Source organism: Scomber scombrus, chromosome 23 (assembly GCF_963691925.1).
Source record: "Scomber scombrus chromosome 23, fScoSco1.1, whole genome shotgun sequence".
In the NCBI taxonomy this organism is placed as follows: Eukaryota; Metazoa; Chordata; class Actinopteri; order Scombriformes; family Scombridae; genus Scomber; species Scomber scombrus.
This window is the reverse complement of record NC_084992.1, coordinates 11882562-11908250: the sequence shown is the minus strand read 5'-3', so window position 1 is coordinate 11908250 and position 25689 is coordinate 11882562. Positions and strand designations below refer to the sequence as shown.

The window sequence follows — 25689 nt, the reverse complement described above, 5'->3', positions numbered from 1 at the left end:
GGTTTACGGTCTCAATTAGTTTAAAGTTTTCTTCAATTCACCATGATGTTCATTTTGTTAATTATCGTCTCATTTAATGTAAAATAGAAGATAAATACTTGAGCTTGTGTCTACAATTGTGACTGACAATTGCGAAACATAAGCATGGTCAAACCCCATATTCACAGAGTATAAGTATGTGTTTTTTCAGTTCATGGAGGCTAATTGTAACATTTTGACTGCTTAAAAGACATTCTAAAGAATTGGCTGTTCAGTTTTTTTTTTCCAACAGCATACATGAAATGCACTGTGCATGCACCTTAAATGCATTGTGCTAACCAGCTAGAAACTAGAACTAGGGTCAGCTCCATCCTCTTGTCCAAATATGGTAACCTCTGGCTCCAAAAGTCAATTCATATTTAATATTATATGGCTCACTGTCATAATCTATTTTGAGGGATGACTTTGTTTTAGGAAATCACAAACCATTTTGGGAGCCACACCTTACACCACACCTTAATTGATCTTCATTAGATTGATGATTGTCTGTCCAGTAACAATCAACCTGGGTGGTCACGATTTACCCACATCCACATTTACCATTGCACTGGCACCCTTAATGTCTATGCAATATACCACATGGGGCTTTAATATACATGACTTCCTGTTTCATGCTGTGAACCTGTGTCTAACTTGACACAGCTTAACCTGGCCTGCCTCCTCACAGTTACCATGGTTGATCATATGACTTGGATGCGATTAGTGTGAAATCACCCCTAGCACTTGCTACCCACTTAACAAAACTTGGCTTCAGCTCAGAGGTTACTATATGTTGTGAGTTGTTGAGTGTGAGTGTGAGTGTGAGTAAATCCAACAATTACCCTTTAGAAAATGTCTTGAAAAAACTGTTTTTATTAAATTTATGACATATATATGACTCCGGAATTAAATACTTCCACTGTATGAACGATTATAAATTGCGATTAACTCTGTTTTTAAGAATTATCTATCAAAAGTGTTAAAATAATATCAAGTTTCAAGAAAGCAACATAATTGAATAAGGTGTTTGTTACTGTACCTTGATTTTTCTTGACAGTATAATGAATTATTAAACAACCAAGTGGCATAATCATTTAACTGAGATGAATAACTTCACTTGCAGCTTTCTAGTTGAAATTACCAGGATGAAAAAACAAGATGTTAAAATGTACCTTGTTTTTATATATATAAACAATTTTCATGACTGTTGATGTGTGAGGATGAAGGTATAGTATGAGGTGTGCTCAAACTTGGGCTTTTAGAAAAGAAAATATACAGAATATCAATGAAAAACACTGGAGACGTTTTCCAGCTCTAGCTGCAGTTGACAAGACAGCAAAGACACAAAACATGACAACAATGTGACACGTTAGATGCAAAATAGACCCCTTCAAGACCCTTTCAAGGATATGGCCGGTGCTGCCACGAAAACATTTTCCATCTCTGTTTCCACTTCGCTGCTTTCTCCTTTTTTACATTTTTCCTTTCTGCAAGAAAGCTTTCGTGAGAGGACCACAATGCAACTTTGAGGAAGAAGAAGACTCAAGTTGATTGTAGAAAAAGTTTTTTTTTTTTACATGGTCAATGTTGTGTGTGTATTATGTACTACCTGATTCTGTTTGCAAATTAGACAACAAAGCAATGAATGACTGAAAGTTGACCCAATTGCATAAAGGTTTAGTGTCCTTTTGTTTAACGTAAAGCCCGACTAGCAGCATCTGAATTGTCCTGGTGCAGTTTTATCAAACCCTGTTGTTCTCCACGCAGGTGAAAACAAACACAACAAACCAACAGTTGACAAAACAGCTAAGTCAGACTCTGAGAAAAAAATCTCACCTGGCTGTTCTGGAGCTTTCAATCATGTCACATGAGTTTGACATAGAAATGTTAAAACTGAAATTTTTACTTTTTTCTGTCGATGTTGGCTCAAAAGCAGAAATTAAAAGTTCATCCCAATCTGTTGATTATGTAATACATCTGAAAGTCCCAGAATGGCTACTAAATGGACCTTTTGGTGAGATTTGTGTCTTCAATGCTGTTTGCAAGGTCAAGAACACAACTACAGTAAGAAAAACAGACTTATCAGGTATTCAAAGGCATGTTGACTTTATAATTTTGACGTATTCTTCTACTAAAACAACAAGGAAATTATTTGAATCTTTATGTTGGGTGTGCATGACTTCAATAATATAAAGGGCTTTTCAAACCCTATACAATAACTTGATCTATTGTCAAACATAGTTCTTCATTGTTTAACAGTGACGTGTCAGTAAATGGAACAATATAAAATGATTCAGAACTGGAGCGGTATTTGTCTTTAAAATTGTCTCATTGGCTAAATGAGTCTGTTGGTCACTCAAGGATAAAACCTGCATGGAACAAACATTTGCACAGGAGCTTTTAAACTGTGTCCAGCTGTTTGACAAACCTGTTATTCTTTGAGCATTGGCCTGTGCCCTCACCATTTCCTCCACCAAAATACCCCAAGCGCTCTAATCTCTTTAAGTTATCAGAGGCAAACAGCTCCTCTTACATTTCCCATTTTCCACCTGAAATCAAAATAGAGTGACAGTAACAGAAAAGGGAGCCTCCACATACAGTGTCAGTGTCTCTTTTCCCAGCATGCTCAAGAGGAATTAGGTCAGGGCTTGTTGGTAGTTATCTTTCCTAGCTGAGGTCTAGCGTAGAAGCCATGGGGAAATGTAGGGGAAGAATACAAGATAAAAGGAATGAAATGAGTGGTGATCTTTAGCTGCTGTGTGTCAGTGACTGGATTTGTTGTAACTGAAATGTTAAATGTTGGCTTTATCTAAAATTGGTGTGATTTTCTTGTGCAAACATCCCATATTTGGTGGAAGGCTTTTAGTTACTCGAACAATGTACCAGCAGAGGATTTTTTTTAAAGCTTTCACTGTGGAGCGTTTTTCCTTCTGCTTAAATTTCAGCTGCCAGTAAGGTTAAAGTGTTTAGTTGTGGCTGGTTTATCTGGCCTGCCAGAGACGGAAGGAAGAGAAAAATATAGGTGACTCATAGGTTTCCCTATAACCTGAAAACACAGGTTACAGTTTAAAAGAACATACAAGGATGACAAAAGGAGGGCCCTGGCTTATAGAGTAAATGCCACTGACAATGAAGTGGCTATTTTCGAGCCTGAGTAAATAAGAGGCAATGTCATACTGAACCTACTGTACAGGACACACACACACATAGACACACACTGTGTGACCTGTGGAGACCTCCTGTTCAACAAACAAGTGGTGTAATTATATGCCTGTGCGGCGCTGCAGGTGGAATGTGCTAGCGATAGTCAAGCCCTTGTTGTCATAAGGACTGGAGGCAGCGCTCATAGCCAACAGACATGAGCTCACCATCATTACAATGAGAGGTGTGGCCAAGCCTGTCACTGCTGCGGACCTGATGTTGCCGTGGAGACAGAACACACACACACGCATACACACACGCACACACACACACACACACACACACAGACAGATTGGCTTAGAGTGACACCGCTGGGAAATTAAAATGGTAGCCCAAAGCAACAGACTTTTATTGGCCAATCACAGCTTCATCCTGGATGTGTTTACCTTGCAAGTTTGTGTGTGTGTGTGTTTGTGTTTGTGTGTGTGTGTTTGGGGCAGGGTACAGTACAGGTGCACTGCACATGCATCGGCTAATTTTAATGACAATGTCAGCCAGTGTTAGAGAAATATTCACCACGCTTGTCTGACATTCCGCATCAAGCGCAGAAGAGCAATTACTGGCCTATCAAATCATTTTACAGCTCATGTGTCTGTAAGTGTGTGTGTTTGAGGCTGTCAGCACTGTCAGTGTTTTTCTGACTATGAGAAACAAAACGGAAAAATAACTCAAAGTTAATTTGCAGAGCATGCTGTGAAACAGGAAATTTCCTGTTTCACAACATGCTCTGCAATTTAACTTACAGCCAGTATCAGGCTATTTGTAGCCAATTAGAACGTAGCTTACTCACATCGGTCATTGTCCTTTCTGAAATCAAAGGCGGTAAATAAAAAACACTTTTGTGACTAAAAGCGGAAGCATGATCGGTCTTGTAGAAGCCTCTAATTACAGTGAGAAGCCGGAGGCGGTGGAGTGGAGGCAAAAAGTGAACCATTTTATTACATTAAAATGTTTCATACAAACAATGCATACACACTAGTTTCATATTGCTTCAGACATAAGTATCTTTTCTGTTTGAATTCCAGTTAAACAACTCTGTAACAAAATGTAAGTACAACATTTATGAAAATATAAATCTCTAAACAGGTAAGTCAGTCCTGACAATACAAAGAATACCATAGAAACATTCATTACCAGTATGAGTTGCAAACATGTAAGTTATTAAAAGTCATTCATGTTACTTTAACATATAATAATACCATTTACTGGCTTCAATATGGACACATTCAAATATACTCTTAAACTGGCATTCCAATATATCATAAGAGGACTCATTTTAAACTTTTTCTCTTTTTAGCAAAGATAGCACATTTCTCTATCATGAACATAATCACAGTATAACACTGAAACAATTTGGTAACAATATAATTACAGTACAAGCCTCAGAAAACAAATGAGACGGTTAACAAAATGAAACACAAACTATAATTGGGACTTTGGCAATTACATGATATATATAGTTTTTTTCAATTTAGAAACTTTTGAGTTGTAGGGAGTAAAGTATTTTAAAGCTTGATGCTGCTACCTGGTTTGAAATTATCTAAGGGCCGTTATCTCAACAGTTTAAAACTAGTAAACATACAATAAGATGGAATAGCCCTTAAAAAGTATATGTCAAAGTGAAAGTGTGTGGTTTTTTTTGATGATTGGCTCATTAGAGCTCAAATTGCAGAACTCAAATTAAGTTTTGGGTTATTACAGGCATGCTTAAAAAAGCCATCACGGTATCTGCAAGGTACAACCTCATAGATTCCCAACTTATCTATGCTTTTACATTGTCAGAGAACCGCAGCTTTTATTTCAGCCTGTCACTGATGTCACCAGTGTCAGATTTCTAATGTGTTGGCTCACGTAAAGGCATAAAAGTTTTTGAAAATTTGTGCTTGTATATCTCCCTTTGTAAACTTGTGACAACACTCTGCATGAGAAATTCAGCATTGTGAATGTGTCGAAAAGATTTTGTAGAAAAATAAGAATGTCTGAGTTTTATTTGTGCAAAAATTATATCAATAATGAGATTACATAAAAATCTGCTTTTGTGAACATCTGAGCACAGACATCAGAAAGTACACGTGAATCTAAAATGAATGGTACATTTAAGGTGCACATCTTGTGTAAAATGTGTACTTGTAACTTAGATGTGTATATGAATCTGTATTCAGATGTTCGCAGTTAACAAAACTGCTTTTTCTTTGTGCAACCCCACCATTGATAGAAGTTATGCACACATTTTTTTGGTCTACAACAAAACAATTTTCTACACATTCACAACCTTGAATTTGTCATGCATTTTTACAAAGGCTTATACACAAACACAGGCTTTGAAATGATCTTTGATCATTTTCACAAGCTCAAAATCGTATTGACCCTTATTTGATCCCATACATTTCTAAATACCCCGGCTCTGCAATCAGTTGTTACTATTTTGTTATGAAACCAGGCTTTAAGAGAGACTTTAGCATTTCAAGTGAGTCAGCTGAGGCCTGCAAGTAAATCCAATACCTGTTTTAAGACAACTCTAGATCACTTTAACAATTTATACAATGTTTCATATGAATAAATCTACTAATTTCTCACAAACCACTCATAAAGTGCATCCACCCACTGTCTAAACCTCTAAATATATTCACATGACCAAGCTGTTTGGACTAATCACTCATTTTTCATTTTTCTACTGGAACATTAAAACAAAATCCACTAAACCTAAAGCAAATACACTGGTTAAGGCGTGAATGTGTATGGTGCTATGCTACACTGTATGCTCAATAGTGGTGTTCCCCCTAAAACAAGCAGCTCACAAACTGATGGAACTGCAGGTAAATTAAAATCAAATTTAATTGTTCCAAGAATCTATAACCACCATTACAAAAGCAATGCCATCAATCTATCGTGTTGTTGACTGGATTTCAATACACTGATCGTTTAGATTTAACATCAATGCAAGTATTATGTAACTGTGTGTATACTGTGTTTACAAATTCCCTGCATTTTCATAAATCTTGTAATCTGCACATAAAGAACATTTTAAATTCCAGGCACTCACTTTGATTGCATTAAGCACAACATAACATTTTTAAGGAGTTGCACAAATTGCAGCAGCCAAAAAGAGATATGTACATATGTTCATAGTTCTTCCTTTTTGTACAGTACCGACTGATGTTAATACAAACATAAATATACTTCTTTTTTTTTTTAGAGAAAAACATTATGGCTTAATGTGCACAATGTAAATAAAGAAAGTGTACAATGAAAGTGGCTAAGATCACTGGAATGGCTTTGAAAATGTTTGAACAAGACATTTGAATTATAACTTTGTTCTTCAAATGCAAAAGGACACATAATGGCAAACTAATACTTCACATAATTTACATTTTTTTCTTTTCAAAAACATTGTATTTTTCTAACAGTCTTTGTGTGTAAAACAAACAGAAACTGTATCATAACTTGGAAGTAAGTAATACATAATTTGAGTGCAGCGTTAAAATGGTCGGCCCATTAACTACCCAGAGGGCTGACATCTGCAGCTGAATCACGTGGCTGTAAACAAGAATCAACTGCAACCCCAGAGATTCTACACCTTATCTCCACCCTTCTGTCTTAACTCCACTCTTTTCCCTGCTCCCAACCCACTCACTGCAGCAGCTCAGTCTTTTTTGTAGGCGTGGTTGACTCACCTTCACCGGAGTCAGACACATTGATGGGGCTGTCCCTGGAGAAGACCTCTGTTGACTCCCTCCAAGTGCAGTCTGCAACGGTCTTAAAGGAATGGTTACCACATTTGGGCCGCACCTTCTGCGAGGCATTGTTGACAATCTGTCGGCTGTTTGAAGTGGCTATCTTTATCTTGAGGGCAGCATCTACACGGTCCACCACTGTGTACGTGCCAATACTACCGTCCTCAAAGCCAATTATGATGTTTAGAGCTCGCTGAGAGAGAGACAAGAAGGTGGGGGTCTTGTACAGGGAGCATGTGCCAATGCTCTTACCATCAGCAAGGCGCATCACGATCAGATTAGATACAACACCGGCATCGTCGTCCTCATCGCAGTTACGGAAACAGACATATACAAGGTAACGTCCATCTCTTGATAATTTTTGGCGCCAGATTATACCAGCAGCATGGACAAGCCTCAGCTTCCCACTGTGAAGGTCCAGGACATTAATATTCTCATCACCTTTGGAGACAATTCCTAGTTTCCCATTGGGTGAGATCTGGAAGTCCTCTAGATTTTTGAGGAAGTTGGTTGGCAACTGGACACGTCTGCAAACCGACTCATCTGCCACACTCCAGATGATAACAGTCTCTGTGGATGTGATGAACACCACACAGTCAGGACAGTCAGGAATGAGCTTGAAGTTGACAATGGTAATGCCATCATCACAGACAAACTTCTTGGAGACACTGCCTGACCACAGGCTAACAGCCAGGAGCTTGTTTTTCGAGGTTCCCACAATAAAAGTGTTTGCAGTGGTAATGAGTGCACTCTGGAGGGTGACCAAAATGTTACACACTTTGTGACCAGTTGCGAGTCTCCAGACTCTAGAAGCATTCTGCTCACAGAGGGATACCACAAACTGGTCATTGTGGGTGATTAGCAGCTGGGAGATTCTCTGTCCATTGATGCGGAAGATGTTTTCTCCAGTGTTAGTTTGCCAGATGTACTGACTGGACTTGTCATCTGAAGTAACCATGAGATCCCCTGAAGAGGTTAGGACACAATTCTCCACCATGCCCTCATGCTTGAAGACTGTCTCGATAAATCCAGTGCTGAAGTTCCACTTGTGAACAGCTTCTGAACCATCCATGGTAAACACATAATCCTCTCTGCCAGACAGCTGCAAGGTCTGGATCTTCTTTCCTGTTTTGTCAATATTGGACATGGCTGTGATAATATCAATATCCCAAACAGACAGCACTCCACTGCTGGCAACAGAAAGGAGTAGATTGTGGTGGACTGATTTAATGAGTTTGACGATAGCCCCTGAGATTTCAATCAGGCTAGCCATGCACTGTCCACTGTCCCTCCTCCAGACAAAGATAGAGGAGGTGTTCTCCATGGAGGCCACAATGCTTTGTCCATTTTTGGATAGAACAGCAGCCACGAAGCGCTCCGTACGTTTGGCTTTGAACTTCTCTACCATTTTCCATACTTTTGTGTCCAGAACCTCGATACTTCTGGCCTTGCAAATGAGAATAGAGCGCTGGTCTTCAGACAACTCAATGCCCACTACTTCACTATCATCCCCTCTGCAATCATAATCCTCCATCAGCTTTGGGTTGGTGATCTCTTTGGTGTTCCACACTGACAGACTGCCTTCATTGTCAATCATCACCATTTGGTTAAGGGTGTCTAGAACAAGGATGGACTTGACGAACCCCCCAGAAAACTCAGAGGTCACAGTGGCCAACTTGTCACCATTTCCCAGATGAAATACTGATGCAGTGTTGAGGTACTGGCCACAGAAGGCATACATCCCATCTGGAGAGCACTGGACACAAGTCACTTCATACCAGCAATGGAACTGGTAGAGAGGCCAGCCGTAGAGTAGGTCGATGACGTTGACATCTTTACTGGCCTCAAGCCAAGCCAAAGCATGATGGGTTGACAAAGTAAAACCGTTGATGAAGGCCACCCCACCAGTCACACCACTATGCTTGGACCCCTTGATTTCAACCTCAGATAAAAGGCAGGACTTGTGATTATCATAGATAAGCAGCGTGTTTTTGGTGGTGGCCACAACCAGATACTTCTCATCAGTGGTTAGCCTGATTCCCAGTACAACAGATCTGGCTGTGTCAATCTGTCGTAGAAGTTGTCTGCTCTCTACATCCCAGGTGCTGACAGACCCATCTTCAAGGGCCACGAGAACTATGTTTGGGGCTAGAGTGGGCAAGATCTCCACAATCTGCATGTAGCTTGAGCACAGAGGAAGCCTCTCTGGACTGTAAGTGACATCCATAGAGGAGTGGAGAGGCACAATGGAGCAGTACTTTGGGCCATCTTTGTCACACTCCAGGAGGAGATGTCTGAGCTTGGGTAGGGAGGTGACAACTGGCAGAAGCCTTTGCTGTAGTTCTGCAGAGAGTGATGCTGGGTTCTTCAACACTTTTACCTTGATACTACGAAGAGTGGTGGCCAGGAACTTTAGCTCTTTTTCTTGGGTGTAGCTGTAAGCTAGGTCAATGTCTGTTAAAGCCTTTTCAAACTGGCCAATCTTAATCATTGTGTACAGCCAGCTGAAATTCATGATGACTCCAAACATGAGATCATCAGTGCGTCCACTCCTGGTCAGGTGGTACACCAGTTCCGTCATCTTCCTGTGGTTGACAAAGAAAATGTCAGGCTCCAAAAGGTTGCACTGGAACACCCAAGGCTGCTCGGGAGTTTGCCTGTCATAGGAGTACTTGTCAGAAGATGTTTTCTCATGAGACTGCTGATGGTGGGGGTTTTTGTGATGAGATATATTCAGTGAAGTGAAATGGTTGTTATCATAAGTAAAGATCTTCTTCCTGCCTCCTGACCATGCCCCCAGGAAGTACTCTGCTAGAAGGCTGTGCATTTGATGGACATCCTCCTCGTTGCTCAGATACAGTTTCTGAGCAATGAGATGCAGGTGTCTGTTGGCCCAGACCATCAGGGTGACGTTGCGTACCTGACGTTCAACCAGATAACCTTCTAGCTCCTCTTTGAGCCTTGCAACCAAGTCATAAGAGATCCTCAAGGGGTTTTTCAGGTAAGACGCCACAATGACATCACCAAGAACTATGTTATCCAGAGACAGAATATCCTCCAACTCAACCTCAGTTAACCCTGCCTTGGCCATGGTGATATACCCTAATGCTCTGACGACAAATCGTTGGCCCAACTTATTCTCTACTGAGTAGAATAACTGTTCTATGCTTTCATGTACTGTGGAGCACAAGGACTTGTCGTCAACATCTTTGTGAGACCTCCAGTGAACTACCTCTCTGTAGATGAGGTTGACAAACATTGGCAATGTACACTTGGCAAGTGCTTCATTGACATAGATCTGTTGGCCTGAAGTGACCTTTCTCTTCACACCCAGCAACTGCTGCTTTAATGTTTGGCTGCAGACCTTGCGGTCTCTCTGGATTAATTCAACATAATACCCTTCATCATGGATGGTGTGTCGGAGCTTCTGCAGGATGCCGTGTTTATTGGGCAATGTTGAGACTACAATGCGGACTGTCCGAGGCAGGTGTATCGGGAGCCACCACAGCTTGCGTGCTTCATCAGCTTCTGAGAGCTGCTCCAGAGCATCCAGGACGATGACCAAGGGCCTGTGGAATGATGATTCCCCTAGAAGGTTGATCAGGAGCTCCCTCATCTCCTGGATCTTGTTAGGCAAAAAGTGAATCAGGCAGCGGTAGTTTATTGCAATCTGTTCACAGATGCTCTGGAGGAGGGTGCGTAGGTCTGTGGAGGGCTGGCTGGAGCCAATAAAACGGACAATGACCACTGGGTCTGCTTCAGGTCCAATCTCTTTTTGCAGCCATGTGTAGGCCTGTAAAACAACATTGAAAGAAAGCTGTTAGAATGTAAATGAATACATATTTTTAGGGAAAGATTCTCTGTATATGAGAATAATACATTTAGGGCTGTAACTATAAATTAAATTTGAAAAATCCAAACTAATTTGTGAAATACAAATTGCATCTCAATTTCATGGGGCCTAAACATTTGTTCTTGTTATTGTGAGTAAAAATGACTGGTATTCTGCCAAGTTTGATCAGACAACCACAGTCCAACAACTAGACTAAAGCCCAAAAGTGAAGGCAGGGGGATCTGATTAGCAGTTACTCTAACAGTATGAGCAAGGGCCCATTAACACAACAAGCAGGAGTGGTTTACTATACTTTACATTATGACAATATATCTTTGCTAGACCAAATTCATAACTCTCATGAGACATAGAACATACATAAGCATTATTCTTTTTATTTTAATGTCATTAAACATGATCATTGTCACAAATACATATATTTCAATTCATAAATAAGTAACTGTATCATCATGAGAAATATTATATGAATGAGAACTAACCAAATTTTGAAACTTCATTGATATGATAATTTCATTCCTGAATTCATTAAATGGCCCAGCTGAGATTTCAGGAGACAATTAGGTGTTTTTTGACACGTTCAGGGCAACAGTGATGACACCTACTCAACATTTAGCTGTGTATATGTGTGATAGAGAGGTAGAGAGAAATAGAGAGAGACACAGCATCTGTCAGCGGAGTATTTACAATTTTGAATATGTTTTACACATGTGTGTCTATATTATTAAATGTATGTTTCTAAACATATTTGAATAATTAATATAATCTTTTTGCCATTCTATACATTTTTCATTAATTATAAGACAAACTCTGAAACTGTGAATCTATATGCCTTTGCATGGGCCTAATTCCCACTATTACAATCAGCTATAAATGAAAGCCATAACTTTAATTAACCTGATTCTTGCATAGAGTAAATACCAGCCATTAACATAGGCCAGAAACTCAGCAGAGTCTCTGAAGACTAATTCTTGAATTGGCATTGGCATATTCTCTAACGGAGCCAAAGCAGAAGTTGAACTGTTGGGAATCCAACATTACTGTTGTATATTACGCTATAATTGTCTATTTAATAACTAATGTCACTTATCATCTGATATACTGTATATCATTAATATGCTCTATTTTAGTCTAGTTTTACTTAATTGTTTCTCTCTTTCTATTTTTCTGTACTTTTATTTTGTATTATTAGTGGGGTTTTTGTTTTTAATTGTATGTTTTAATGTTTCCAATATTACTATTATTGGGTTTTATTTTTATTTTTCAAATTGTATGTTTATATGTTTTTTGTTTCCAATTCTTACTGTCAAATGTTTGTTTTTATGTAAAACACATTGAGTTGCCTCAGGGTATGAAATGTGCTATATAAATAAAGCTGCCTTGTCTTGCCTTGCCTACTCTTCAACTGTGTATGCTTTGGCTGATGCTATATAAACCTGCTGTATATCTTCACAGACCTGTTATCATTACAGTGCTCTACTGACTTGACTGAGCAAACAATGTCTTATTAGAAATGAGTGAATTTCATTATCACTCACTGTGATCATGGAAGACTGACAGATCACTGTGCAACACAAGGCTAAACATGTCAGACATTTTGACCTGGATTCCTCTTTTTTCAGTGGACTGGCTTTATATATATGTCACACACAAGATAAACATTTCATAGCTGCAGGAAGCACTGTGGGGGTGTTGCAGCCTCCAGGTGGCTGGAAACCTGTAGCCCATTTATGTTATTGCAATAATAATTTTTCTCGTTTTTCTGTTGTTCTAGCAAAAATAGACCCTGGGGTTAATGATAACGGAGTGGGTAAAAGAACTGGACGTGAGATAGCAGCTCATGGACCCAGTTAACACATGCCAGTTAGAATAGTCTCTGGCAGCCTGACAGAGCCGCTTAATGTGGACATGACACTTCACCTCTACCTGTCCCTTTAATAGGCTTCATTGCTTTTTAAATTATGCTGAACAGTGCAAGCTTTCCAAGAGATTCCTTTATGATGTGTTGAATTGATGTACTGTATGAGTGTTTTCTTTAACAATTTACTTTAATGATTAGAGGCTTCTTTCAGTAATTGTAAATGTTTCCATGCGCGCAGTAATGTCACTGCAGCAAATATCTTGAGACGTTTAAACAGCAAAAGACTATAGTTATCAACTTGACAGGCCAGAGGAAACTCTCCAGAGGAAACAGGATTAAACTTTTAGCCTTTTAGACAGCTCAGACAGAGCTGGATTTATCAAGAGGACAGCTGCTTTACACAAAACAATTTCACTGTATGGACCTGGACTATGTGTGTGTAACATCTGACCTTTTGGTTGTGTAGACACAGAACATTTATTACCTTTAGATCCTGCCGGTGTGTCAGCAGATTTAAATAATCAATGTAGTTATACTGCTGTGCCTCATGCGTAAATACACACAGCGTCGCTCTCTGTCTTTCTTTCGATGAGGAGATGCACTTATTGTTTATTGTTATCAGGGAGGTGGGGGTTAATAATCAGCTGAAATCACGTATCTATCTACTATCTACTAACTATTTACCCTCAACTTCACAGTTTGTAGTAAGGATTTTCAGTCTATTCATATGCTTGTGTGAGTATGCAGCTTTAAATGTGATATAGACATGCTGTCAAAAACCAACCACTCATGACTGCATGCATGCATATCATTACTCTTTATCTAATCCAGCACAGACTGGTGGCAAAGTAAGATATTACACACATGGTCAAAAAAGCTCAATCTTCGCATCTGGTAACTCCTTTATTGTCTTTTTGCTCATATTTTACATGTTTCACCCACACGTCATTACAATGTGTGCAAATGATAGATATTTAGATTTACTTTTTTGTGCTAGACATACTAGTTGTACATATTACAACTGGCTTTTGTTTGAGATAGACACTAGAAACAAAGGAAAGGCATAACCTCTCTCAGGCTGCTACCTGATAATTGAAAATGATGCCATAATTAAAAGATGAATGAAAATAATTGGTCCACTTTAGCCTTTGAATTTACACATAACTGTATGACATGAGCTGTGATAGGTCTGTGTTGTGTTCTGTCTACAAACAAACAGCTCAGTCAACTCAGAAGAGAACCATATTTCTGGCAGACTTTTACTTTTGTGATCTGAGTTCAAAGTAAAGACATTTTATAAATGCCTCCAGGGTTCAGATGAAACAAACTGAACAGGTTAGTAACAGCAAAGAGGCACACAGGCCCCTGGGACACTCTTGCACCTTTTAGTCTGGCTTAAATCTAACAACATTACTCTCTCCTTTCAACACATGCACCACATAGGATTTAAAATTATTATTTTTAAACTTGTTACAAGTAACAAATGGCCATGGTTGTGAGAAACACCCAACATCTGAATTATACTCCATCTATCAGAGGTGTGTAAGCTTATTAAAACAAGGACCAATAAATTATAGTATCTTATGACACAGTCCTCCTTCAGCCTTTCGCTAAATGATGAGGTGGGCAGTTTCAACACAGCTTACACACCCACATGTGTATTAGTGTAATACGATTGTGTGATTAAGTGGTCAGCTTATCTGTGTGGGCAGTAATAATTCAAAAATACATGCATAATATTTGAAAATGTTAACCATAATCATTTGAATGAACCATTTGATTTATTTTAGCCTTAACAGCTATTTCTTTTGAATTGTGATCATTATTAGTTAGTTTTGAAGGGATAAAATTGGATTTAAGAAAGCATATTTTTTTCTTTTTAATGTACAAAAACTTGCTTTCACTTGAGGAACTCCCCTGGTGGAAAAATATGATGTTATTGCACTAAAACTTTTTTATAGCAATATAAGCTGAAATGACCAGAGAATGTGTTCATCCATCACTAATGTATAAAATAATACTATTTTTCTTTTCATAAGACCTCCTCCATACCTATACATATTCTCTTCACTTCATCTCCTTTTCTCCTCCATCACTCATTTAACTCTTATTCCCTAACTTGTTTCCTCTTGTAATCTTTCGGTCTGATTGCTAATCCTAAACATTATTTTGCCTGTTTGGTCTCATATCATTTTATAAAGTATATTTATACCCAGATGCTTGGATAATATGAATGCCACTTAAAATAAGAATGTATTAATGTGACATCCATTACAAAGGTTTGTTAGGAGGGGTGGATCTGTGGGTCTCTGCTGTGTGATCTCAGTTACGGTGTGATACTAATGTAGCTGGGCTGCCAGATGGCACACACAAAGCCAGACAATGAACAGAGAATATGGCACATGGGCATACAGACACACATAAATTAAGAAACAAATGAAACATCATCAAAAACATCATTGCAGACATTCACACACTGACGCTTAAAAAAGACAAACAGATACTTTCCTCCAAATTGATATGCAGATGTGGACATGCACACAGGCACACACACATATACACTCACACGCATGGCTTCACAGGAAATTGGAGACACGTGCATGATGATGGCCTGTCTTGGCAGACACACAGATGGTCTAGGAAGTGTTTGATGAAAAGAGATGAACATTGGCATGCCCCCTTATACTCTGTTGTACAAAGATGGACACATGCTCCCATCAGACCGACAGACAAGCACAAGCCTGAACGCACTGTGAGAGCGAGCGAGGACCAAAGTGAGAGAGAAACATGGGCTATGTTCCCTAAAAAGCAGAAACACTATGACTCACTTACTTTCCCCTCTCATGTCTCACCTGTTTGGCAACTTCAGATAGCAGCAGTGTCTTTCCAGTGCAGGGTCCCCCGTACACCACCAGAGGGCTCATTCTGCTCCCCTTGGACGGCAGAATATACTCCTGCACATAATCCAGCGACTCGCTCTTGTACTCGAAGAGCTCCGCGTAGCTTTTACAGAGGGACAGGTGCTGCAGGATCTCATCGTATAGTGGGTCAGTCTCTGTGTCAAAATTCTGCTGGACCGTGGCTTGGATGATATCCACCATGTCCTCGTAGAACTGTTTACACAGACCTTCCACATAGTGGCTCTCCACTTCCTGGGAGTAGCCTAACTTCATGTCGCAGTGAGTGACCGAAGAGTAGACGCGGAGGTTGGAGGAAGCCACGACTGTGGGGATGAACTCGTCCCGTACCTTCAGAAGGCGTTCATAGGATTCCTGGTTGCGCATGACGCGGTCGGCACTAACCACGATGTCCATGTACCGGCCCATGTCAGGGAGTTTGGCGAAACGGTCAAAGTTGGAGATCTTGCGAATGTAGCAAACACATTTCCTGAGAAAGGCAGGAGTTTGCTTCCCAAGGGCGAAGTCTAATTCATCCTCCAAGGCTGAAATGAGAGGGAAAAAAACATTTTTGTCATTTTTTTTGGTGAAAACTTCTTAATTTCCTCTTTTTGAAAACTTGCCATTGTTTTCCAAAGCAGATGATAAGGATTATAATGCAAAGATAATGGTCTAACAGATGCAGGATTTAGATTTCTCTCAGGAGCAAATCTGAACAGGTTTTAGAGGCCTTTAGCCTCAGATTAGACAGATTTCTCTTGAGCCTTATTCAAGAAGAAACAAAGTTGATACAATCACATAAGCCAGCACTACTGAACTATATCACAGGCTCCCCCACAAAGAGCTGGCTGACTGAAATCTTGCCAGCATCTCCTGTGTAGTTTTGCTCACATGGTATCCTACTAATTAGGCAGGAGAGAGAAAAGTGTGAAAGGAAAGTTGGGAGTTCCAGGAGACGGCACAACTTCCTCTGTACAGTACAATCAAGCACTGCTTAAAGCCCAATGTGCTTAATTATAGTGCACGGAAACTGCAGTTTCCTGACACAGAATAAGTGCTTACTTTTCATATCAAATTATACTTAAACTTGAACTGCATTTACTTTATAAGCTTTGTACTATTCTGCCAAAAAATGCTATGAGCTATGCCCAGTCTCTGAAAAAAGGGCCAGGCACTATAAAACAAAAGCTTGTCATCAAAACCCTGATCATCTTCAACGATGACAGTCTAAGAAAAGAAAAATAAATGTCCTGAAAGATTAATTCAATGCTCTCTAAACAATTCCATGAGAAATGGGTGGTTCTTTGATGGAGCGTCTTTTTCAAATACACGCTGATATGGAGCACATTTAACGTCCGAGATATACACTACTAGTTTTTGGTGTTAGCTTTTACACTAAAAAAGGTACAACAACTTTGGAATAGCTGCTGTAGGTTGTTTACTTGATTCTCAGTTTTAATATTTCAACTTAACGAGAGAGTTCAGAATCCATAATTGGTATTTTCCGAGTTATTTTAGCAGTCCCATTAATGAGAAAATTGTGCTTTTGTGGCTGACACAATGTAGAGCAGAGCAACACAGTAATTAGCCTGATAATCACTGAAACTATTGTATATAAACATGCACAAAATATAATTAAAATCATTGAATAAATAAGGAGAAAGTCACTAAGCAGTTCTTTTTAGAAAAACAGTTTTTTCTTGACTTTGCAAAATGCTGCTTGGATCAAATTTGTTGGCATTTATGCCTGAATGGCAGACAGGACACCAAGGGAGAAAGAGATGGGTAAGACATGCAACAAAGGTTCCTGGCTGGATTCAAACCAGGGATGTTATGTGGCATGCACAGTAACCAATCAGCTACTGGGCTTCTCCACTACTTGGATTAATTAATGTGAGGAGAACATGATGTGGTCGATCAATCATTGTCATCTGCTGAGCAGAGTCCGACAGATCCTGATTGCATCTCATCTCTTGTTATCAATGTCGTTACGAGATGACGGTCGAAACAACAGATCCAGTTATTAGATTTGTGGCCTGTGCGATAAAACTGCTTTGCTCTTTTTCCATAAAGGTTAATGGTATTTTGAAAAAAAAATAATTTAAATGCTTTAATGTCCTTTAATGTTTCAGACGAGATGGCTCTCCTCTGCTATAAAACACTGCCGAAACACTGCCAGCAAGTAAATATTATTTCAATCAGACACACGCCGTGATGCATTATTACAATTATCTGTCATAATGTTTATACAAGGCTATGATTTATTCAATTTTCTAGGAGGAAAATAGCTTACGGTAGCAACAACTGATGAGAAATATTGCTAAAAATAACAGATCTGTAATTTCTACTAATTATTTAGTTTCAGAGTAATAAATAACTTCAAAAAAATCTAATAAAAAAGCCAGAAAGAAAGAAGTGAGCTACCCAACAGACAGTGAGATATGTTCCCACTTGAAAAGGAGCTGTCAAAAGATATGACATAAAAAGATGAAAAGGGGGCTGAAACTAACCAGAGCAAAGGAATTTCTTGGCCTGAGCGCTCTTCATGGTCCCTTTCTCTTGAAGCTGCAGCACTGCCGTTCGGAAGATCCTCTTGATCTCCTCCGACACGTTCCTCCAGGCCTTGTCGTTCTTGCTCTTGGCCACGCTGCTCGACTCCATCTAAGCAGGACACGGGGTGAGGGAGAGGACAGTCTGACTTTAGGCTTTGGACTGAGGTCTCTCATCACACACTGAGGGAATGGGGTTGTTCTTGTTTGCTGCGATACTGTGCAGATATGTACTGTACAGTAACACATTTGTGCTTCATGAGAGGATAATAATTCCGAATAAGAGTTTCATGAATGCTTGACAACATAAAACATACACACACTTGAGATTACACTATCTACAAAGTTCTCTAAGAAGTTCTTCCCTGGCCAATAATATCCAGTTTTTATGACTTAAGTGAAATTCAAGGAAACATTATCACACATTTTTTTAAAGACAGGAAACTCAGCCAGATATTTCATTACCTCCATAAAGTTTGGGATAAGATAAGAAAGTGGGACCCAGAAGCTAAACAGTTTTACTTAAGATTAACCATGCAGACTGAAATGTTGCTAAATCATTTTTATGCGATCATTTGCAAGTATACTACTTTTCTTTTCTTTTTGGTGGATGAACATTTAAGCACAGGACTTCAAAAGAGTCTGAGAGCTCCTTGAGACAAAATAACTTTCCTCACACACTCAACGCTGGTTTTATTATTCTGTATGTGCATATGAAATATGTTCTTCAAGGAGAGTTACATTCAAGGACAAGAATCCATTATTATCAACACTAGCAGTTAAATCTCACATTAAGTGAACTTCTGACACCAATGTGGGTAAAATAACACAAGGGAGGCGCTCAGAAAAAAACAGGTTAGTTGGACTTACAGAGTTCTGGTAGTTCTTAAGCATTTGGGCTTTGGGTTTGAGGTAGTATGCGGGTGGCACAGAGTTTTCATCCCTGCAGTACCACTCCTCCAAGATGTGTGTGTCCAGCCCCGCTTCCACAGCAGCATCTAAGATCATCTCAAACTCCGCTGATTCCACCTCCCCTGGCACTCGAATACTGCCGTACTTTTCTCCCACCAGACCCTGAATGGGGGGGAGGAAATATAGGTACAGCGCAGGCAAGGTGAAAAACTGAGACATGAGATGTGTATCATTGCGATATTCTGTTTCTGAACTGTTGGGGCTGTATTTTTTGGATCAGTGGCGCAGGGTGAATAGTGGAGTCAATGACGCGCACAGTGCAACTTATTTAAAGCAATTTCCAGAGCTACAGGCGCCGCTGTGGTGCATTCAGCAGCCAGGTTTTGACATCAGGGATGTACCTGCCACTACAATCCCTGCTCTGTGTGCGCTGTGGTGCATCCTGTCAGCTCTATCTGGGATGGAAATTGCTTTACATCAAAAGCGCACGTGTACAATTTAAAGTTTAAATAAGAAAATGTCACACCTCTCTTCCCACATAATAACATTCATGTTTGCAGTAAGTGTGAGCGAGAGAAAAACCTTTAAACTTGTGCTTGTTCAATGAAAATGCCATCTGCCTGCTGTACGTCACAAACTATCATGTAAATATAAAATGAAGCTCTTAATATCATGACACAAAAAATATGTACAACTGACAGAGAAGAAAAATTAAAGTGTTAAACTAAGGGGAGATGAAAAAGGGGGAGTAATCTCATTAAACAGCTTTGATATGATGGATCAGAGAAACTATATGGGAAACTGAGTAACTCACTTCACTCATAATTAGGGCTTGGTATTGTATATAAGTTTTTTTGATACTGGTGCTGATACCTGATTTAAATACCATTTACTTCAATCACACTCAATTCAATAACTTACTTTGAGAAAAATGTTTCCTTTTCTTTCATTTGACAAATGAAGACAAACTTCTTAAATGTTAAGTGTTGTCTAAACACACATCCCTACAAGAATTATTCAACAAAATTATCATTTAAATTAGGAAATATCTGATCAAACAATAACTAAACAAGATGACAAATCTGACCAAGCACTTCCTGCCAGTTTTAGGCACTTACCTGGTGCTATGGAGATATTTCTGTTGGTACCACGTAAGGATTTAGGTTGAATACCCAGTCCTACTCACAATTCACGGTTTTCAGTAAGAAAAGGCAGATTTGTTCTGCTGCTGCACAGCAAATGTTTGAATGGCACACTGTTATGTATTATACACAGACTTGGCCAAATTTCCTAATGCTCAGTAATCGGTGGTATTAAGAATATGAGCAGATTTGCTTTATGTATAGAACAGATGGGACTGTTTTAAATGAAAAGAAATGAATGCATTAATCAAATGGGGGGGTATGCAGATTTGTAGGAATAATATAACTATGAAATTTGATTCAAGTGTGTTTCTGTACTGTAAGTGAATGATATCGTCATCACCACCACCACCACATCCTTCATCATCATCATCATCACCACCATCATAACCATCAGTCTTACACACCAAAGCCAACCCCGATCAACCTCCACAATCCTTTTTTGTCCGAAACTAGAACATTCGACACAATAGCTGCATAATAAGGTATCATCAAATTAAATAGTGGCCTTTTCATCTCACTTTTATCTCCCACTCCACATAGCATATCCATTGTAGGCTCCAGTGACTCTACATTCTTCCCCCATGGCCACTGTGCACACATATTTGGGTGACGTCCGCTTCAATACCGTCGGAAATGATCAGGGCCATTTCCTGGCACGGTCCTTGATGTGCTCTATCAGTCATATTTGAGGACAATAGAAGGGGGAAAATAATCACGAAATGACTGGAAACCTTCAACTACATGACCAACTGATCTTTACTCCATGTGTCGTAACTCACATGCAGCTATAGCCTCGGGGGTGAAGACGCAGAGCGAGTTAGGGACAAGCCGAATGACTGTGAGCTCCATTGAGCAGGAAAACTACGTTGGTGCGCTCACGGCAATGACGCTTCAAAGCCATTCCATGTTGGACTCCTCGTTTCCTTGGCATTCGCAGTGGGAACAGATGCAGAGAACAAGCAGAATCGGAGGATGGCATGTGGCATGGTCTGTAGGAGAGCTTAATCTCCCGCAAATGCCTGTTGGTAAATTAATTTACATTCACACAGTTTTGTGTCCGTGTTGCACAAATGTGGTACCAAAAGTTCATTTTGCAGCATCTTTTGGATCTAGGATATGTTACCATGTACAAGATCAGTTGGTTTGGAGGAGGGTGTTACTTGCATGGTTGAGTATTGTATTTTGGACCCAAACTCATCACTTGCATAATGCATTTAAGACAAAAGTGTAGCGGCCAAAAAACAGTCGAAAGGGTAAAAATGAAATCCTGTGACTGTGGAATATTTACGTATTGATAATACAAAAAAAAATGAGGCTTTGTAATAAATGAATACACACACAAATACCCTTGCAAATAGGAATATTCAAGGATGTCCAATAAAGCAAGACGTCTTATAAGAAAATAGTGCTAATTAATGCACAGAACTAGAGCCAAGCATTTTTAAAAGACAGACGACAACAAAAGTAGCAAATAAAAGAGGAAGGTAAGGGGATTCCCCCTGTGTGCAATGCTCTGTGCTGCTATCTTCCTGCAAAAATACAAAGTTTAATGGATAAGTAGGGCAGCTTGCTCACTATCTTCAGTTGTGATTGACAGAACAGCTCGTTAGTTGAATTCAAGCCCAACTAGTTTCAGATGATGAGTCCATGGTACTTCAAAAAGAAATATTTAACTCTCATCAAAATAGAAACAGATTTGCTTCTTTTACAATAAATGAAAACCTCATTGGGATGAATGTGATCTAAAAGATTGGGGTATTTTCTTAATGGAAAGTGATATGAGATGAGTCATTTAGTTTTTGATTAAGGAACTCCAAACTATATTTTTCATGTTAAGCCAATGGGACAGATTTTAGCTGCACCAGCCAACACACACCTTGGATTTTAGCCCTGCAGGTCACCTCATTCACCCGCCTTGGATGGCCACCTATGACTCACAATGCTGCAGTGATGTGTCAGAAGAGGATGGAGGCACTGGGCTGAACTACAGTAACACTGAGAGAGAGACATTTAGTGTGAGTGAGAGGGAGAGAGGAGGGTGGTGGTGGTGGTGGTGGTGGTGGGGGGGAGCCACTCTCCAAGTTGCTGACAAAGTCTCTGTCAGCTTGCCTCACGGTGATACAGCAGGATGAATGGAGTGGTTTTGTGTGTGTGTGTGTGTGTGTGTGTGTGTGTAGATAGAGATTAGGATAAAACTACCTGGTCTTTCCTATAAAAAGGACAAAATCAGGTGTTCAAATGCACATTCACACCACTCTACCTTTCTGTGTAATCTACTGTCACTTCTGTCACCTACTCGACTTACCAGAGCCGAACTGTAAAAAGTGTCCAAATATTTGGCGGCTGGTTTTAACACCCCTGTCTCAGCCAGAGAGCAGGCCTGGAATGACGCCATCTAAAGTGGATTACAGCATGACAGCTGACGAGCTAAAACTTCATTCTCCTGTGTGTGTGTGTGTGTGTGTTTGTGTGTGTGTGTCTGTGATTTCACATGTACAAGTATGTGTGTCTGCGTTTTGAGAGGGCACAAAGGGGTTGCAGTAGTTCTTATTACACGTTAGCAGCCGCAGGTGCAAGAAACACAGGAGGCTAAAGTGACAATAGCACAGAAGATAGGGGCCGTTTTTTTGGCGCACGCCTCTCCTTCTTTCCCTCCCTCCTCTGGTTTTTCATCCTTGGAAGGGGTTTTTTATACTCTGGCTAAGTGCACTTTATCTGATGAGCCAGTTGGGTGAGGCGACTAAGATATTGTACACAGCTACAGTATGAATCAACAAATCAATCACTCACATGGGCAATCAATCAATGAAACACACAGTCAACTGTTCTGGTATTTGCTGCATAAGCTTTGGCACCGCAGAGGAACAAATGACTCTAAAAGGAAGCAAATGATCTTATCAAAGAAAGACGTACACTCTCACTCACAGAGTGTTTAAACCATAGACTGTATATAAAGATGGATATAGCAAGGTGTGATGTTAACCATTGGTTTGCACATGGTCAACTCCATCCATTTTGGAGCCAGGCTTTGCTTTTCACACTTTGGAAAAACACATCTCGCTACTTCAGATCGAGGCTAAGGCTAGCTTAGTGGGCACAATGAGCAGTGAAGACTTGGGCTAATGCTAGCTACTTTAGCTCAATTGTGGTAATGGGGCAGACATTGTAATCAAGTTACATTAAACTTGACTGCGCTTCAGTGCAATAATATCCAAAAATGACCACCAGCTCAGTTGTGAGAGAGTCAAAATTAAAAACAATTTGGACCATAATGACAATAATGGCATCTAGGGGACGTTGGTGCTATTGCACTTTAAGGTATTTCCACATTGGCTTCAACCTCAAGTCGTGGTAGTTGACGCTTGATTTAAAGTTAAGCTTTTACACTACAGTACATGCTATTTGTATATATAGTGTTGTATGTAACAGTATTCTGTTTTTAAGGTAAGTAAAGAATGCAGTATGTGTACTCATGTCACTATCATTTAGAGGATACAGATGACAATCTTCTGTATTTTTGTTATTGTCAATGGAAACAAAAAGATCAGGTGTTCATTTTTAATACTCTCAAGTACTGCCTGTGTAGCTAAAGCCTGATATGGATTATTCCTCTGTGCCACAGATCTCAATTGTTGTCCAAAACCTATCCCAATCCAATCCCACCTGCACTGTCCCACTGTAAATTCTCACCAGTACAATAAACGTGTGTCAATCCACCGCTAAAAATAGTCCCTAAAAGTGCATTATTTACTCTTGTTTGAGTAATGGTTGTAAAACACCACAGTGCCCAGCTGGTAGGGAATTACACTGCCTTTTTTTAAAAAAGAAAGTAAAAGTTGACAGAAACTATATATTTGTGATCTGTTTTTAAAGACTTTTTTCGGACAATTGGGCTTGCAGCTGAGAGCCACTGAAAAGCAAGGAGTCTGAACGTTTTGGAAAACTTCTACATTGCCAGTTTTGGTGTTTTTAGGATGTGTTGATGATAAGGATAATTTAGCATAACACCAGGTTTATTTTTTAAACAGCACAAATAGAAAGACAAAGATTTTATCTTTATCCTTTTTTCCCTAAGATTTTTTGTAGCTCCTCTGTATTCCTCTTGAATTTCATTATAGAAAAATACTCAACAACACTCTCAAAAATGAAATGTATTTAGTATGCAGGCTGACTCCGGTTTGAACACTATTTCATCAATACTGCACCTGCTTTAAATTAGTATGTTGTTTGAACTGCAACACGCTGCTTCAAACTGGCCTCAATCAAATCTTTGCACAAGCATACAGAAAGAGATTATTTCAAAGATCATATTAGGCGCTCTCTTATTCATTCATCGAGTTTCTGCCATTGCTGGACTCTAGGGACAGATTACTTGGTTTGTAGATCAACTTCAACTGAAGATGAGAGTTAAACCACTTAGTTTGGGCTATCATGTTAGCAGTTACATCATGTTTAGTGAATGGGGGGAGAAGCAGAAGGAGAAAATAAGACCTACATTATCCTCAACTATCTTCTTACATGCCATAAACTACATGGGTAGGCAAGTAGAAAAAAAAGGCAGCAAAACTGGATGAGCGGCTTCATACTGTGCGCCAATACGCGTCCTTGAGGCATTTATCAAGCTTTAGTGATTTTTACATGAGGGAATTTGAGCCTGTTGGAAAGCAGCGGAGAGGAGAGGAAAGAGGAAGATGAAGAAGAAAAAAAAAAAACATTCACGGCTCATTGTCATGCTTAATCTCCGGGTCAATGACACCATCACCATGCCAACCCCTTGCTATCGCTATGGAAACCAGCTTTATTGCATCGACAGGTTAGATAAAAGCCCCCCTCACCCAGGTGTGGGGTGTGTATGTTTGTGTGCGAGTGTGTTTAACAACCCTGCGCCGCCACCTGTCTTGTGTTCAGTTGTGCCCTTTGAAAGACATTCGCTGCGACTGATTCTTACTCATAAAGAAAGACTGACGTATCCAATAAAAAAGGAAAAAAAAAGCTGGTTATATCACAGTTGACTGCCTGTCTTATGAGCAAAAACAACTCTGTCAACAATAATCTTGATGGTCACCCATATGGACTAAATCAAAAGAACTTTAGTGTTTTCATTGTTTTTTTGTGTGTTTTTTTTACTGCTGTGCAATGAAATGGAAAATAACGTAATATCAAAGCTTATTTTGATACCGTAATACACTAATAGAGAGAAGTGAATGAGGTGATGTGTGTGCACCAAATGGGGCATTAAAAGCTTCCAGTTGTTCGCCAAACATACACATGTCAATCCTGTGTCTGTGTTTCCTCTGTAGTGTTTCTAGGGAATCTGTTATTCCCATCTTGAGCTCCCATCCTCCCCTCCCTTCATCTCTTTGACTCACTCTTTCTCTGTGATAGAAACACACCATGCCTCCCCTATTCCTATTTTTTTTCTGTTCATCACCTGCTGATCCATACATTGGGTTCTGCAGGCACATGTGACAGCTGTGTTTGAGGTGGACTGAATGGGTGAAGGTGATGGTGCTAGTATGTAG

At 39.7% G+C, this 25689-nt stretch overlaps 2 protein-coding genes across 2 annotated transcripts in view; both read right to left on the bottom strand.

Annotated features, from left to right (window-relative positions):
* Positions 1–25689, bottom strand: part of acap1 (ArfGAP with coiled-coil, ankyrin repeat and PH domains 1) — a 479281-nt gene that overhangs the window by 394342 nt on the left and 59250 nt on the right. The gene's annotated exons all lie outside the window — the stretch shown is intronic.
* The window catches only part of LOC134006041 (NACHT and WD repeat domain-containing protein 2), a 41745-nt gene continuing 22905 nt past the window's right edge, over positions 6850–25689 (bottom strand). Inside the window, exons 5-8 of the mRNA XM_062445106.1 lie at positions 18981–19184; positions 18072–18222; positions 15517–16106; positions 6850–10746 (exon numbers count right to left, since the gene is read on the bottom strand). Of these exons, the coding sequence (XP_062301090.1) occupies positions 6850–10746; positions 15517–16106; positions 18072–18222; positions 18981–19184 (4842 nt within the window). The remainder of the gene's footprint in view (positions 10747–15516; positions 16107–18071; positions 18223–18980; positions 19185–25689) is intronic.